This window comes from Erpetoichthys calabaricus, chromosome 9, assembly GCF_900747795.2.
Source record: "Erpetoichthys calabaricus chromosome 9, fErpCal1.3, whole genome shotgun sequence".
NCBI lineage: Eukaryota > Metazoa > Chordata > Cladistia > Polypteriformes > Polypteridae > Erpetoichthys > Erpetoichthys calabaricus.
In genome coordinates this window covers 59,783,902-59,802,105 of record NC_041402.2, presented here as the reverse complement: position 1 = coordinate 59,802,105, position 18,204 = coordinate 59,783,902, and the positions used below count along the sequence as shown (strand labels likewise).

The following is an 18,204-nucleotide window of genomic DNA, read 5'->3' as shown; positions in this document are numbered from 1 at the left end:
ACTAGCAGCCTCTCCATGCCTTACCACACTATGAATGCCACTTCTCTCTTGCGAAACTTTGCAAACCATCCTCTACTGGCTTTAAATTCCTGACTTTTGCTGCAAAACTATCCTTCTACGAGTGGCGAATCGCCATGAATCTTCCTGGCTTTTTCGCATAACATCGCCTCGCTTACGCTATCCCCTGCAAGTTGCTTCTCGTTCAGCCACACTAGCAACAGTTTTTCCACCTCTTCCAGCACTTGAGGCCTCTGCCTGGTTAACGCTGTAACTCCTTTTGCAACATCAGCTGCTTTAATAAATTCTTTCTGCTTTAGAATAGTCGAAATCGTAGATTTTGACTTCTTGTACTCGGCGGCAAGATCAGTAACACGAACGCCACGCTCATAATTTTCAATAATTTCTTTCTTTACTTCGATTTCAATTTTCTGCAAAACTTTCTTCTCACCACTTTTCACTTGCTTAGAAGCCATGGTTTACTGCAAATGCACACGAAATACTGTAGAACACAGAGTTCACAGGTAAAGCACGCACGTCTGACTGAGAACAATGAACAGGGAGAGGCTGAACAAGTGCTTAAATACAGTAATCGGCGCGTACAAACCGGAAGGGAAATGAAATAGAGCACAAAGAGTTCATAGCAAAAGCACGCACGTCTGACCGAGAACAATGCAACATGTGTGGAAATCATCGGCGCACACAAACCGAAAGGGAAACTGGCTTGTTTGTATACCGAGTGTGTGGTCGTGAACCGAGGCAAAAGTTTGGCGCACTTTTTGGTCGTAAACTGATTTGTACGTGTACAGAGACGTTCGTGAACCGAAGTTCCACTGTACAGTTCAAACTATAAAGCAAAAAAGCATTATTTTGCAAATAACACAGCTTCATTACTATTGGTAGTACAGCATACACATGCAATCTTCCAAAAATCTAGAACAGATACGAAAAATAAATTTAGGTAACATGCAGTCCATGAAACAAAGCCAAAAACCTCCTAGGAATACCTGGCTCCAGTCCATTACTGGTCACACTTACGCACATGGGGCTAATTTAGAATTGTCAATTTCATGGTCCCCTTATCCAGGACTGTTTCATAGTCAAAGCTGCCAAAATAGGCATGGTCTTCTAGCTGCCCTGGAATGGATAGGCGCATTCGAAAAATGGACAGGCTGGATTAGTTGTACATGCACATTTTTGCAATGCAGGAGAAAAATTGGAATATCCAAATTGCGAAAAAAACCTACACAAACATGGGAAGAATACACAACTCTACACAGACAGTGATTTTGGTTGGGATTTGACTGAGGATCTGTGCAAATTACTGCATGAACCAAACAGCGACTGGTTTTTCATTCATGTAGCTGTATTTACAAATCAATTCTTTACTACACATGCACTTAATGCTCATGTTGCATGTATATTTAAATGTAATAGTTATTTTATTTGGCAAACTGAACATGGTCATAATATTGACATTTTTCATTCAACAATTTTTCAAACACAGAAGTGTATTTTGTAGGAATTTTTTACTTTGTTTCATCTACAAAAATTAAAGTCGAAAATCTTAATTGCCTGAATAATGGAAGAATAAACTGATGTCAGAAAGTATTTACTATGCATTGTATTTATATAAGAATATTTTACATCAGATACTACATACTATAACTACATCTCTCATTTGTGTAGAATACAACGTTCAAGTACAAGAATTTGTGATGCTACTGATTATATGCATGCAAGCAAATTAATCTGCAAAGCCTATATCTACAGCACTGGATTAGAAGGGCAAGAATGCATCTTGGAAGTCCATCACTCAACTCAAAGACTACAACAAAGCTAAAAAGTAGACCTGGCTCCATTTCAAAATATTACCTGTAGTAGGTATAAATAAACTGTCACTTTATAAACAGAATTCTTTTTGTGGATTACCAGCAAAATATATATTTTTTTACTTGTCTCCAGAACAGAAAAGCCCATATGCAGGTAATTCTACAAACTGCATGCAACCAAGAAATTTACAAAATATATTAAAACATTATAAAAGATGGCTGTTTTAGAAATGAAGTTATTATTTAGCAATGAGGAATTTCACAGCAAACAACAACTGCTACAGTTTTGTTTGACACTTCCAAGGGCCCAAGTGGAAGTGCTAGCATATCCCTAACCAATGTTAAAAGGAACCTAAATTTTCCCACCATACCAGCCTATATGGTAAATCCAATCAACTTAACGAGTTTATAATGTACATGATTTATAACACCAACTGGAGAAAAGTTACTAACATGACAGTGCCCAAATTTTCAAGAAGTCGTTCTAAATTTTTTATAATTTTACAGAGCCGTGCAGACATATGCAACAAAACATATAAGGTTAAAAGATTTAACCAATGACAGCCGCTTAACATATCATTTTAAAGTGCTGGATGTAGCCTTCTATGACATAAAATGATGTTGCATTACTTCTTGGACATCAAATGTGATGAAAAGATGTCTATAACTAACTTTATTATATAAATCAATTTTCAAATTTGAGAAATGCAAGCTAATGCAGCACTTCACGAAGTAATACTTAGTGACACATCTCACTCACCAGAGGAAATAAGCCAAAATTCCACTTTGTGTCCATAAAATAACCAATTTCCAAATGCTTCATATTAATAAAAGGAAATATTTACACCAACAAAAATATGTTTAGTAGCTAACAAAACAAAGTAAAAAAAAAAATGGACAAGAGTAGCCTCTATACAGCCAAAACAGGTTTATGGAGAAGTAAAAGGTGTAATACCATGCCTCTTCAGAGCCATCCTGTTTAGTACTAGATGTACTTGTCTTTAATAAAGAACTTAAAAGGCATGCGTGACATGATCACTGCTGCTCACCGATAACACAAAAAAAAAATCCACTACAAATTGGTAAGTGACAAAAGGCAAATGTCATTGAATTCCTAGGAGCTTGGAATTTAAGTTCTATGTCTAAAAGACACTTAATTTTTGATGTGCAAAAATCCATAAACTATTACTTATTTGCTGGATAGTACATTTTTATCAATGCAATTTGTGACAGATATATATTCCAATAAAAAAGTCATAAACAGAAAACTCTTAGGTAGGTAATGATAGAAATACTATTGCTCAGTACTTACAAACGTGGAATAATGTTTCCTGCATACTGGACTAACTCATACAGATCCGACACCTTTCTGCCTTTGGCAAATTCATCTGTCAGATAAACCTCCAAGTAATGTAGCTCATCAGAAATAGCCATGTCTTGAGAAAATGTTAAGAAAATATTAAATTTACACTGCATATTAGCAATTAACTTTTAAGAAATTTGCAAAACAATCTTTATTTAGGATATTCCTATACAGAGAAAATGAAAAATCTTACCTTCCTAATACTGTTATAACCGTTTACTTAAAAACTATTCTAAATTAAACTAAGATGTATGACTGTTTTAGAGATATAGGGACAAAACAAAAGTAGGATACAGAGCTCATAGTAACTCTTTGGCGACAGCATAGATGTGCGAAGCTCTCCAAGCATATTAGAAGCGTGCTTTAAAGCATCCATAAGTTTGTTCTTGTCCTAAAAGGAGAAGGTAGTGAAAAATTGAGTAAAACACAACATAATAAATATTTGGCAGGTATATGTTATCCCATACAAATAATCCTCATTACTGTTGTAGATGCTGCATATTTTAAAGTTGATGAGGCACAAAAATTACATTAGACTGTTATTTTTTTTACTGTTAAAAAATAAACAAAATAAACACAACAAGCACTTGATTCAATCAAAGTAGTCCATCAGGTACAGATGGTAAAGAATTAAATTTACTTGCAATACGGTTCCTAAAATATTTGATCATCATAATTAAAGACACATCCAAATTACCAGACATCGTTTCATCTGAAATGACTGGACCTTCACTGCCTGAACTGCTTCATCCAGTAGCTTTTCTTGCTCATCCTGGGGAGACTGTTGAGTAGTAGGCTGAAAGGCATGAAGAAATTGCAGAAATTTACATATACTAACTAGATTTTGTAAACAATACAAACATACATCAAGGCACTACAGGTCAGGTTGTGTCAGGTTGGAGAGCTTGTACTGGTACAGCATGTTGTCGCAGCCACCACACAACGAAACAGCTCAGGATCCTGGTTGGCAACCCCCAGGCGGAAACGGAGCCCGGTAACACCCTCTAGAAATGACTACCTATCTGCCACAGCCAGATGTTATGTGGGCATCTCCTTGGCCTGGTCCAGCCACTCGGGTCCTATGTGCCAGATCACCCTCGGGGGAATCGCGCCACATGGCCGTAGTGCTGTAATTGACGCTCCCTCGCAATGCAGGTAATGAGCATCATTTGAAACTCCGTCAGCAATCGCTCATTCGACACAAAGTCAAACCAGCTGTACACAAAGGATTCTCCGAAGAGACAGTACCAAAGGAGTCCAGTCTTCATCTCAGGTCATTGGATAACATCCATGTCTCGCAGCCATATAGCAGGAAGCACCAAGACTCTAAAGACTTGGACCTTCATTCTTTTGCATAGAAATCAGGAGTGCAACACACCCCTTTCCAGTGACCTCATAACCCCCCCATGCTCTCCCAATCCATCTACTGACTTCATAGGAACAGTAACCAGAGCCATGACTGTCACTGACGAGGTAAGTTAACCTCTCGACAATGTTAACACTCTCTCAGCAGACAGACACACTGCTGATGGCTGTGCCTAACAGGTCATTAAAGGCAGTACAGTAACAATCTACTGTAAAATATTCTGAGTTCTTCAAACTAAATGTTCTCACATTTCAATGTATTATATCAGTACAATTTGTTCTAACTAAAGTCAATTGCAAAATACAACTGGACATTAATGTCACTTAAAAGGACTTGTGTACTGGCTCAATAAATTATTTGTATTTTACACAGTCACACTCTAATGAGCTTAGAGGCACCATTATTTGACAGATAGATAGATAGAGATACTTTATTAATCCCAAGGGGAAATTCACAAAATATTTGTACATTAGTGCAGTCTATTGTGTCTATAACCTTTGGAAAGTCTATATAACATTATCTAGTGTCAATTATGATTTTGGATAAATTGTATTTTACATAGATTCACAAAACAAAAAGTGAAATTGATGTAAATTGTTTGCACAATGGTCTGGCATTTGCTACAGCGAAAGAACTTCACAAAGTCAGACTTCAAATAATTACATCTAAAGCAGTTTTTTTGCAATTCTATTCTGTATTGTCCTTTAACAATCACATTTTGTGGGGATAAAACTCCATTTTCAAAGAATGGGCACACAATGCACTCAGAGCTATTTAAAATAAACTGACTTTTTACGCACTGAATTTATCGACAATCATCATCTTTAGGAGTACAAGACCAGACTTGTCAATTCTCAGAATGAGTGTTTCTACTTTACCAGCAGATCCTTTATTACAAAACATTTTGTATTTTTCAAATCATACTAGAGAAAAAGCATGGCCTATAATAAGAATAATAAAGTCTAATGAAATTAATTATTGAGATGTATAATTGTATCTATTTACTATGATACTCTTATTTTACAACATACATAAAATACTGTTATAATGTAAAAGGACAATGAGCTTTCTTCCTAATCCTTTTTTGTGCTGGTGGTTTAAAAGCTATACGTAGTAAACGTGGGCAGCAGCACACTATGGTTAATCCTAGAATGTCCAGAAGAACTGCATTTGTTTCTTGTACATTACTGTGAATGTCTTTGCACTACTTCAGTGTTAGAGGTGTACAAACTTTAAATTGATACTTTTTATAACAGTTTTAACATTATGAAACATATGTTTTAAACAATCTACTAATTACTATTATTTTGACTTTTGCTTTGGTCTCCTGCTGACAAAAAATAAGCAAAATCAACTGTATTACACTGTTGCTCTAACTGTAAAAGTGGGGAAAAAAAAAAAACGAATTGAATTTATCCCTTTATAATATTTATTGACTGGCTCATAGTGTTCAACAGGTACCCAAGCACTATACATGAAATTTGGTACGCATGTTCCTCATTGGTCGACTAAAAATACTGTAAGGTGAAATCAGACCTAACCTACCCCGTTCTCGGTAGGGTGGGGGTTAAGCATAAGGTCTTGTATGCATGTTATCATTCAGTTGACACTCGGAATGACCACCAGAGGGTGAACTGGAAGTGACTGCCAGCATTCTTCAGGTTTGAGCACCGCCGCGACTCTGTTGCTTTTGAAATTAAATAGAGTTCTACTCGTGCAAGTGTGTTTGTCTGTCGGCCCGGAAGTGAGACGTAGAGATCGGAGTGATGGTTCCTGCTCCGAGGATATACGAGCAAATCAAGCACACCGGCAAAAGGAAACCTCCTAATACCAGGTTTATACTTCACGCGACACGACACATGCTGCAGCAGACACTCCTTCTACGCAAGTGTTGTACTGTTTATACTTGAGAGCGTACTTTACGTAAATCTGGAGAAATCCAGCAGGTGGCAGTTCGAGATATTATCACGGAGAGAACAGGTTCGGCTTCGCTGTGTTGTGAATTGCCTGTAACGCCCATTAAATTCCGATGACTCTTTACCACAATATCTCTGAAAAGGATGTTTAATGATTAAATCCATCAGTCCAGAGATTTGTCCATTTCAGCAAGCATTGGGTACGAGGCAGAAACAATCCCTGGATGAGGCATCAGCTCATCGCAAGGTGAATACAAGCGCTCACATACACTGGCGTCATTTTAGTGTAACCAAATCTGCATATCTTTGTAAGGAAACCGACGCACACTGAGGAAACCCAGCAGGAAAACATGTAAACTCCAGGGGCCTCATGTATAAACGGTGCGTACGCACAAAAATATTACGTGCGAACGTTTCCACGCTCAAATCGTGATGAATAAAACCTTAACTTGGCGTAAAGCCACGCACATTTCCACGGTACCTCATACCGTGTCGTACGTAAGTTCTCTGCTCGGTTTTGCAGACTGGCGGCACCCAGCGTCAAAGCAGTGCTACTGTTCCTGTGTGGTTACCCTTTCCTTCCTAGATCCACATTACTGACGCAGCTTTATAAATGCACTGAAACTATCTACATATTGTTTATTAGTGTAATGCATCTGATTGTAATTAACCTGTAACAATATAATGGTCCAGGAAATAGCCATAATATTCCAAATACCATAACTGCTTTAGCGTTGTTACTCTCACTGAACCTTCTTTTTCTTCTTTCAGTTGCTCCCGTTAAGGGTTGCCACAGCGGATCATCTTTTTCCATATTACTCTCACTGCACCACTCAGAGTATTTATATCACTGTATCCGAGTTTGGAATCACAGCAGCAGCTGATCGGAAAGAGAATTATCGGGATACAGCATCAAGCACACACTACCTCAGCCATGGCAAAACGCTTCAGAGCCTTTCATGTATGGACCTCGCGGTTCAGAAACAGTTTCATCCCAAGAGCTCTAAATGCACTCAGTCAGTCCATCAAGTGCTCCTTGTAGAACTGTTTGTACTTATAAGTACAATTACCTCACTGTAAACTTGCATAACAGTTATAATATTGCACAACCTGCGCTACTTTATAAAGCGCGTATTTACATATAATGACGGTATCATTTTTAAGATGAAATGCAGTAAAATATGTTGATTATACAGATAAAACTATCTTCATTTAAATAATCTATCTATATTGTTAATAATCAAACATGTGAGGACAAGGCGCCGAAGCGCAGGCTAGTTCACGGATTATTCTATACCTCGTGCTTTATTCTTGCTCGGCTGGTGCGACACTGGTAGGATAGATAGATAGAATAATTAAACACGTACTACGAAGATATTTCAATGTTCCTTAAACGTTTTGAAGAATCGTCGTTCTAAGCTTACAGATGGCTTAATATCTATTACAGAGCTGATTGTGTGGCGATTGGAGAAAGAAAAGGACAAAAATTGGAGGTTAGTATGTTTGAAAGAGACAGTACTGCTGCGATAAATTATTTCATTGAAGGTCGCGCATGGCGCAGCATGCATCTTGTGTGAGACATGAACAAGCACTGTGCCACCGTGTTCCCATGTTTAATAACATGCTTTCATTCCTATCATCATGAAAAAGATATCCCGTATACATCTCATTATTTTAATTATTCAGAGAGCTGGAATATCACGAATGTAATGGATTCTGTGTCCTGTTGGAGAAAGAGAAAGCCCGTTTAAGAAGCAGGTAGTGATTCACACACAGACCACATAGAAGATCAAATACAGAACAAAGCATTTAACATGCTACTTTAGTTACGATGGGATTTGAGAAACTAGTAAATTAAATGATTTTAAGATGAAGTTTATGATGTTTTACTTGAATGGCAAAATAAACTATGTGATTAAAGTGGAAATTTCTAGATTAAAGTTGACATTTCATGCTTTTTTCCCCCCTCTGTGTGCCTATTTTTTTTGTCTGTACCCTAATAAGCGGTCATATGACACCGAGACGGTGGGCTACGAATTGCCTTTTCACAGCGACTTTGATATGTGACAACTTGTTTTTATTTCGGGCACTGTGCGACTTTGTGAATTTGAGCTTTCGCGTTTCTCCGACACTATGTCACTCGATCAGCTTCCTTTTGTTGATTATACCACTTTTTAAACCAACAAATAGTACGTTTTTCTTTGCCTCCACTTGGTATTCGCTGAAATTCTTATATTTTCCCCCGTGCTTTTTCCATTGTCTTTTCACAGAAGGCTGAGCTTAAGGGCTATTTATATTGATTTGCATATTCAAAGAGGCGTAATTCTGGGAGAAGTTGGGGCGGGACAGCAGGCGCGTGCACATGTGTTACTTTTCACGCTGATCGGGATTTATGTAGCAGAAGAATGTGGAAGTTGGCGAACGTACAGATTACTGCATCTGGATTTTTTTGTGCGCAAGTACATTTCCGCTTTTGTGCATGAGGCCCCAGGCAGGGAATATCAGCGACATGACTCCCTACAAGACAGCAGTACTAATGCTCCGCCGCCGTGTCACCCCCATGTGTGTAATTATTAACAGTATTCATTATTTAAATGAAATTACCGATTTATCTGTAAAATGTAACATTCATGATGAAATGCATTAAAGTATGTAAGTGATATCAAGTATAAATCTAAGGATTCTAAATGTACAGAGCTGGAATATCATACATTTAATGTGCTCAGTGTGGCGATCTATTGCTGTTTGCCGCTCCTGTCAGTACCGGAGGAAGCCCTAGAAAAAAAGACAGCACAGAAGACAGTATGTGAGACATAAAATGTATCATGTCATTACGATCGAGAATATGCGACGCTTCAATATAAAACCACCACCAATGCATCTGTATATCAGCATTTTGTTTCACCACATCAAACCATTCATCAAACATCGAAGCGCGCACACCGATCTCGTAGGATCTGCTAATCAGCTTTCTGTTACATGTAGATAGTAACCAGAGACTCTGACGTCACATTCCAACCCTGTTGCTTTTCAAATTAAATAGAGTTGGCCGGTTTCGAGTGTCAACTGGATGATAACATACATACAAGACTGCAAGACAAGGACATTACTAAGTCTTTATTGTTTGTTATTTTTATAGTTTTTTTTTTAAACTGTTTTTCTCAAACAATTATTTAAAAAAAAAAAAAAAAAAAAAAAAAACCTTTTTTTCGGGCCGGCACAGTGGCACAGTGGTAGCGCTGCTGCCTCGCAGTAACAAGACCTCTGTTCACTTCCCAGGTCCTCCCTGCGTAGAGTTTGCATGTTCTCCACGTGTCTGAGTGGGTTTCCTCCCACAGTCCAAAGACATGCAGGTTAGGTGCATTTGTCCCTAGTGTGGTTAGGTAAATTGTCCCTGGTGTGTGTGTGTGTGTGTGTGTGTGTGTGTGTGGACCCTGCGGTGGGCTGTCGCCCTGCCTGGGATTTCTTCCTGCCTTGCACCCTGTTGGCTGGGATTGACTGCAGCAGACCCCCATGACCCTGTGTTAGGATATAGCGGGTCGGATGCTGACTGACTGACTGACTTTCTTTTCCTCCCGGGCAATGCTGGGTATTTCAGCTAGTAGTAATTAAAAACAAGAATTGACTAATTACTACACAATGCATATTTGAGCAACTATTACAAGCAATTTTATCTTGATTTTACTTACTGTTTGTTTAAATGTGCATAGCATGGAGGCAGTGTCAACTGTACCCCCATACTGCTTTATTTTATTAATCACACCACTTTGTGAGCAAAGAATTCTATATTCATAAAGAACTGTGTTTAAGTGTTACATTCATTGCCAGATAATTTTTTACCTTCTTCCTTTATGAATCTGTACATGAATCAGGTGCACTCTACGCTTTGCAGACACACATTACACAAAACTGAAAAATATTTTTTTACATAAATGTTTTGTACGGTTTTTATACAGTACAAAACAGACTACATCCAGAATATTTAAACCATCTTCAAATAAATTATCACACATATGTATATGTAGTGAATTATTAACACACATACTGTATTTCTGGCTAATTTGAAAGTCTTACTTCTAAAGCCAATGTCACACTGCATGACTTCATGCTGATCTTGTCACTGAGTAAATCAATTTAGATAGCTAGAAATCACAGAGGTATGTCAAATTACTGTAGACAACTGTGTAAAGACTTTCCATGTCAGCGTCACACTTTCAAAGTATTGCAAAGCTCGCCCCCCCCCCCCCTTTTTCTGAAAGCCAATAATGTCCTGCCTGACACAGCCAGTTTGTTAGTTTCAAAACCCACACGCTCCTTACTCCTCGTCACTACATTACATGCATTGTACTTCCAAGAAAGCGCTCCCTGGTCGTCAGCTTTCAAGCATATAGAGCAGCAGCACTGATCCCTACAACTTAAGGCAAAAACCAAACCCATTTCATTGGGGCAAGTCACAGAATAGTTAGGGAGACTCCCTGGGTATATCACATTATATGACTGCTGGTCACAGGAACATACCACAAACTGCCCCCAACTCACTAAAATTATGCAAATGATGTCTACAACTGAAAATCACTGGAGAAAGAATTGTAATGTGACATGGCTTTAAATGAAAGTATGGGCATGAGACATCACTTTAATGTCAATTTACAATGGATTCACCTAAGGAGCTTCTCAGACATCCCACGTTCTAAAAATAGATTTCTGGGAAAGTGGAATATTGTATCAACTTTTTGTACACTTTTAGCAGATGCAATTAATTTTTTTGACTCGCTCTTTTATGCGCTCAAGCACACACACATGGTACCTTAGTGGAAACACTGGATAGATGTATACCTTATTTATACTGTTGAAGCCGAAAGGACTATTCCCCTCAGACAACTTAAGGCAAAATCCTCTTTAATTCACATTGTCAGTGATATACTTCCATATGCAACAGACCTACTTCAGCTGTGGGGAATAACTCTGTACATTTTAAACTCCATGTTTACATCAATAAAGACCTTGCAATCTTCCCTTAAAAAAAAAAAAAAAAACTATCATTGTTCATTTCATATAAAACCTTCTTTTCAATAACTCTAGAATGAGCAAGAAGTGTAATATTGCCTGTCAGCATAAGCCTAATATCATTGTCATACAAGAAATTATTACTATAGATATTCCTTTGTAGAGGATTTCCACCCCAAGATTAAAAACATCCTAAAGACTGTTTACAGTAGGCATGGATGGATGAACCCCTTTTATATGGATAGATTGGAAATATATAGTACATGCATTTAGTGATGTCACAATACCAGACTTTTTGTATTCAATACCATTAACAGTGAAAATTGCAGATACCACGACAAAAACAGAAATCCCATTCAATGGCTTTTTATTAATGTACCTCCAGTAACAACAGCTTTAAAATACTGGTATATCCATCTAGTTACCCATTTATCACTTAAGTAAACTAGTATTGGTATAAATATCAAAATGCAAACCAAGGCATGATTTTTTTATTGCAGAGGTGGGGTCTTATAACCTTAATGGGATTTCAGCATAGGGTTTATAAAGAATGATATGTCATAAACTACCTGATTTATCTTAGCATGTGTGCATTCTAAATTTACTCTGACATTTAAGTCCAGTAGCAGAATACTACTGTAAAATCCATACTAAATATAAAAATAAGATACATTAATTCCATGCAGAAATTCTAATTCTAACATTAGATCTATACTTTTGAATTAGTGAACTCCAAGATAATTCCACATATTTCCATTTAAACCAACTATATAAAAGCACTTTTTTTGTTACAACATGCTTTTAAAGTCTAGTTTGTAAGTGAACTAATCAGTAAGATTTGTAATATTTGCTATAGTAAGATTTTTATCTGAATCATTAGCCAGCTAAAAAAATATTACTAAGGAGTAATATTTAACTGATTATACAAATTAATTCAAATTTCAAATGTCAAACTTGTGTTTAAAATTTTCCAAATCTGTTTTTTTTTTTTTTTTTTACATTTGTGTGAAATCAAACTTGTCAATTTTGCAGTAATCCTTTATTTCAGAACTCCTGTTAAAAAGCCTGTTTGACGTTTTCAAGTTTCTCATGTAAGTGATCATATTTTCTTATGTCTGTGTACAAATCCAGAGTTTGGATTCAGCGGGTTGGAAAATGGATGGATGGATGGAAAAATCACTTGGTCTGTTATTACCTGTACTCAATAAATTTCACCATTACAAAGACTGTGTGCTTTCACTTACAGGTTGTACTAATGAATGGTAGTTTGCCTTCAAAAGCAAAAAGAATGACAAATTTAGTGCTTGCAGATTTGTATTTAGCAATTAAGTATGCGGTTTTGATTGTTCTGCTTTGAATAATCCTCTGTCAACATAGTACATGATGTATTAATAGGAAGATGTGCTCTATCCTTCCTTTTTTTATATAAAAATAGTGTATGACTCCTGCCCTCACATGCTGAAATTTTCACTCGTGAACACAAAAGCACTTTGTTTTTTGACATGACAAGTTTGATGCTGACCTGTATTACCACAGGGAGACAGTTTTAGATGTGGTTCTCAGTTTTTCTTGTGTATTATTTATTGGGCCTTCTGGAGTAACTTGTCTACTTGCAGTCACGCACAAGTGCAATTGCAAATTTCTCAGTTCTACCGATACTGTAATAAAGCTAGTACATTAGGTTTTTGAAACTTTAATATTATATTAATAACACTACAACCATTAAATACTTCTTTAGCATAAATTCAGGAGGTTTTTATTGATTAGACTTTTCCTAACAAAATGCAAATTAACAACCTGAGAACATTCTCTGTTGTGGGGCACAGCGTGGTAAGTGCAAAGTTTTGTTTCTGTTTTACATTTTAACTGATAAGGAAGGCCAGTGGAAGAAGTTGTCTAAGGCATATACTTAAGAGAGGATGTGAGGCAGAGGATGTTCAATAATGCTGCAATTGTTGCAACTCACACCAAAGCCACAGATGTGCTGTAATCAGTCTGGATATGGGAACAGAATTAAAACTTGAGACAAAAATCTTGCTTGGATCGTTCACTGACCACTACCAGGTGCCACGTCTCCACATGTATTGTCTCATATGTTTCTATATTTCCAAAAGCACATCACGTACAGCGTTATTTTGTCTCTCGGAACTGTTTAAAACACCTTAGCCAGGGTTTTTGGAATAACCATCCCATTAGTTAGCTAATGAGTTTAAGAAGTGTTTAATGCTCTCTGAACTGCTCTGCAGGAGATGTACTGTACATCAAGATCCCACAAGGAAAGCAACTCAATGGAGCAGTAAAATTGATAAGTTTGGTATTCCATCACTTCCCCCAAAAAGAATATGGCACAGATTACATCTGAAAGGTATACCACTTCATTCAACTTCTGACTATAACAAGGGGGCTTCGCCCCCTGCTCGCTTCGCTCGCCTACCCCCGTCGTTTTGAACCCGTGCCCGCTGGGCAGCTACGTGTCCGGATGACGCACGTTTAATACGGAGCGTTTGCCCGTATCATTCTGGAGTCCTCCACCGGTAATACAGAGCTTCGTGCGTACTATTACGTGGTGCATTGTGGACTACTGCGGACACCGTAGTTTTTCTCGTTTCAGTTTGTATCTGTGGTCAGTTGAGCTCATGTTTTTCAAGCTTTTGAATTATGTCTTCATTATCTGTAACCTGCTGTCCATGTGCGTGGTCCCCTTGTTCAACCTGTTTATGACGTTTTACTTTCCTTTCTACTCTGTCTTTATTTTCTGACTGTGCTTTATTCTGGTTTTGTTTCAATGACACTTGGTCCGTGGTGATTATATGTAAAGGAGGCAGTCTAATTTTCCCCTTTTGACAACAACGTGTAAATTCATTATTTGTATTGCCAGTTGTTTCTTCTGGGAAGTTAAGTGAATGACAATGATTGCAAATAACATTCATTAATCCCAATGAATTTTCCTCAATAGTGGACTAATTATTGAAGGCGTTGTCAGCCAACTGTCTGACACGCGAGCTCTTTCGGTTTGTAATCGTGCTTCTTTCGATGCAGCATTTTGACCCGCGCGCTGAATGCGTCTACGTTCATTGTGTCTGTCCATTTGGGCACGTCTCTGTAACGGTGTCACTTGTGCTTTCCTTTTTTCGATCCTTGACATTTTCTCTCCCGGTGTTTCAGAAGCGCGTTTTATGCGCCGTCGTCTATTTTCTTGTTTCTTTCGTGTACGTGTGTTTGTTCCCGTTATCCTTTCCGAATCGTTTTGTACCCGTGAGCGTGTATTCATGACTTGTTTCTTTCTCAGCATGCGAACTATGGATAAGTAATAAGGATGATCGCACTCACTGTTAATATGTATCCTTTTCTGCAGTTGAACGGTTAATAGTGCTTTATTGAAAAGACATACACCTATGCTGACACCTATGCTGCCTAGTGTGAAGGTGCTGACGTTCACTTTCGAATATGTGGCTTTGGGTGTCACTTCTTATGGATGTGTGGGGGGGGATCGTTGTTGCGCGAGCGTTTTGTTTCTTTTTGTGTTCCTGTGTCTTGTTTGAATCCCCCTCTTTGTGTGTGTCCCGTCCCTTGCTTGTAGGGTCTGTGGGGTGGTTTTGTGCTCTTTTTTTTGGTCTTCCATGGGCTTGTTGAATCCCACTCTTGGTGTGTGTCCCGTCCCGTCCCGTGCCTGTAGGGTGGGGGGGTATGGTCGTGCCTTGCTATTGTGCGCTCGTCTTCTTTTTTTTTTTGTTGTGTTTAGTTTCGTGTGCAATGTGTTTCGTGCTTTCCCCTCGTTTGAGTACTCTTTTATGTGCCTTTTCCTTATTTTGGTGCTTGTTGAGCCTCATTTTTGTGACTCCTTTCTGTATGTGCTCACTCCTGTTTTCTGTGCTCTTGTCGGACTCTTTTTGCGCCTGCGTCTCTCGCGGCCCCTCATCCGCCTCTCTCGCCCTCTTTTGTCCGCCTTTCTCGGGTCCTCAGCCGACTCTCGCGGACTGTTTGTTGCGCCGGCGCAGTACGTCTTTTTGCAGCTACGGCCCATGGCCGGATGTGCCTGCGTCCATCATCCGGTTTAGCATTCTCGGTTAGTAATATGGATTAATAATTTTCTGTACATCTGTGGTCCTTCTGGAGGTGGACGTATGTCAGGTCAGGTTGGGAAACATGCACTGGTACAGCACGCTGCCACACCCACCACATGATGAAACAGCTCGGGATCCTGGTTGGCAACCCCCCAGGCAGACACACAGTCCAGTCCAACCCTCTGGAAATGACCCTCTATTTGCCACAGCTAAGTGTTACGTGGGCATCCCCTTGGCCTCAACAATAAGGGTCCTGAGAGCCAGATCACCCTTGAGGAATTGTGCCGTAACTGATTCTTCCTCACGGTGCAGGTAATTTGCCTCATTTGAGACTCCAGGAGCAACTGCTCATTCGACACAAAGTCAAGCCAGTGGTACCCAAGAATTCTCCGAAGAGGCACAGTACAGAAAGACTCCAGTCTTTGTCTCAGGAGGTTACTGGATAGCATCCATGTCTCACAATCATATAACAAAACAGGAAGCACCAGGACTCTAAAGACTTTGGACCTTCTTCCTTTTGCATAGATATCGGGAGCGCCACACACCCCTTTCCAGCGACCTCATGACCCCCCCCCATGCTCTCCCAATCCGTCTAGTAACTTCATAGGAAGAGTCACCAGAGATATGTATGTCACTGCCAAGGTAAGTAAGCCTCTTGACAAGGTCGACACTCTCTCTGCAAACAGACACTGCTGATGGCTGTGCCTAAGAGGTCATTAAGGGCCTGGTTCTTGGTTTTTATCCAGGACACTCGCAAGCCCAGACACTCAGATTCCTCACTTGTTCTCTCAACAGCCCCGTTCAGAGCCTCCGTTGACTTTGCAAACATCACAGCAAAGTTAAGATCAATGAATCTTTCTTCGCCAACAGATGCCCCACAACACCCATTCCATGCAAGCACTGAACACTGTAGGAGCAAGAACACACCCCTGACAAACCTCACAATCAACTGGGAAAAACCCAGAGGTTCTGCCTCCACTCTGCACAGCACTCACAATACCAGTGTATAGGCTGGCCGTGATATCCAGCAACCTCGAGGGGATCCCACAAAGTGTCAGGATGTCCTACAGGGCAGCTTGATCAACGGAGTCAAACGCTTTATGAAAACTGACAAACGCTGCAAAGAAACTGTTGATATTTGCATTTGCGCTCTTTAGCATTGGCCAAAATTTTTGAGAATGACACAAATATTAATTTTCGTAAAGTTTGCTGCTTCAGTGTTTTTAGATCTTTTTGTCAGATTTTTCTTTGGTATACTTAATTACAAGCAATTGTTTCTATTGACAATTACATTAGGTTTGGAAAAGAGTCAATATTTGAAGTGTTGGTCCTTCTTTTTCAACCCCTCTGCAATTCACCCTGGCATGAATTAAGAATGGTAACAAAATATCCTCCAAGAGCAACTTCTCCCAAACAACCATCCAAGAACAGTTTGGATGCCTTTTCCAGCATGATAAAGCACCTTGCCATAATGCAAAAGTGATAATTAAGGGGCTCGGAGAACAAAACATCTACATTTTGGGTCCATGGCCAGGAAACTCTCTAGACCTTAATCCCATTCAGAATTTCTGGTCATTCTTCACGGGTGGGTGGGGGGGGGGGGTTCTTTGGCGGGCGGCCTTGTGTGGACAAACAAAAACCCACAAATTTTGACAAACTCCCAGTATTGATTATGCAAGAACAGGCTGCCATCAGTCAGGATTTGGCCTAGAAGTTGAATGACAGCATGCCAGGGCGAATTGCAGAGGTGTTGAAAAAGAAAAGGGCCAAAAACCTTTGCATAAACCTAATGTAATTGTCAATAAAAGCCTTTGAAACTTATGAAATGCTTGTAATTATACTTCAGTATACCACAGAAACATCTGACAAAAAGATCTAAAAACACTGAAGCAGCAAACTTTGTTAAAATTAATATTTGTGTCATTCTCAAAACTGTTGACCACAACTGTGTGAAAACCCTCAGTGCCAGGATGCAGACAATGGTAGACTTCTTAGGCGTAAAACCAGACTGCTCTGGTCGCTTTTAAGTGAGCAAGTGATCACAAATCCTATTGAGGACAACCCTAACCGTGGCACAGAGAGCAGCGTTATCCCCATGTAGTTGCCGCAGTCCAGGCAATTACCTTTCCCTTACCAGAAAGGGATGATAAGTCCAGTTTTCCAGTCAGATGGAATGACACCAGTCTCCCAAATGGAAGCGAAGATTGCTTGCAATTCCAGGAGGACAGCCTTACCACAAGCCTGGAGAAGTTCACCCCGGATACCACAGCTCCCTGCAGCCTTCCCTACCCTCAGCTGGTTCACCAACAGTGCAATCTCAGTCAGGTTGGGTGGTTCACAGCTAATTGGAGGATCAGCCTCAAGAACCATGGACCCAGAAATGGAATCCATCGTCCTGGAGGATCAAAGTAGCCAGCTCAGTGGATCACAACTGCAGTGTCATCCACAAGGATGATGTATGTGACTTAGCCAAAAAAAAAAAACAAACTTATGCTTTAAAACAACATGTTGGAAAGAATGTGTAAACATAATTTAACTTACGTAAAAATGTGAAACAGTGTGTTTTGTGCTTTTTCCATATCTAAAAACACCAATGATTTGATAATCGCTGGTAGACTGCACGTATCCCACACAAAGTAATTCCTGCATACCTTAATTT

General features: G+C 39.2%; 1 protein-coding gene across 1 annotated transcript in view; it reads right to left on the bottom strand.

Annotated features, from left to right (window-relative positions):
- vps35 (VPS35 retromer complex component) overlaps positions 1–18,204 on the bottom strand; it is an 85,905-nt gene that overhangs the window by 50,185 nt on the left and 17,516 nt on the right. The window contains exons 2-4 of the mRNA XM_028809658.2: positions 3,890–3,988; positions 3,487–3,583; positions 3,142–3,265 (exon numbers count right to left, since the gene is read on the bottom strand). Of these exons, the coding sequence (XP_028665491.1) occupies positions 3,142–3,265; positions 3,487–3,583; positions 3,890–3,988 (320 nt within the window). The remainder of the gene's footprint in view (positions 1–3,141; positions 3,266–3,486; positions 3,584–3,889; positions 3,989–18,204) is intronic.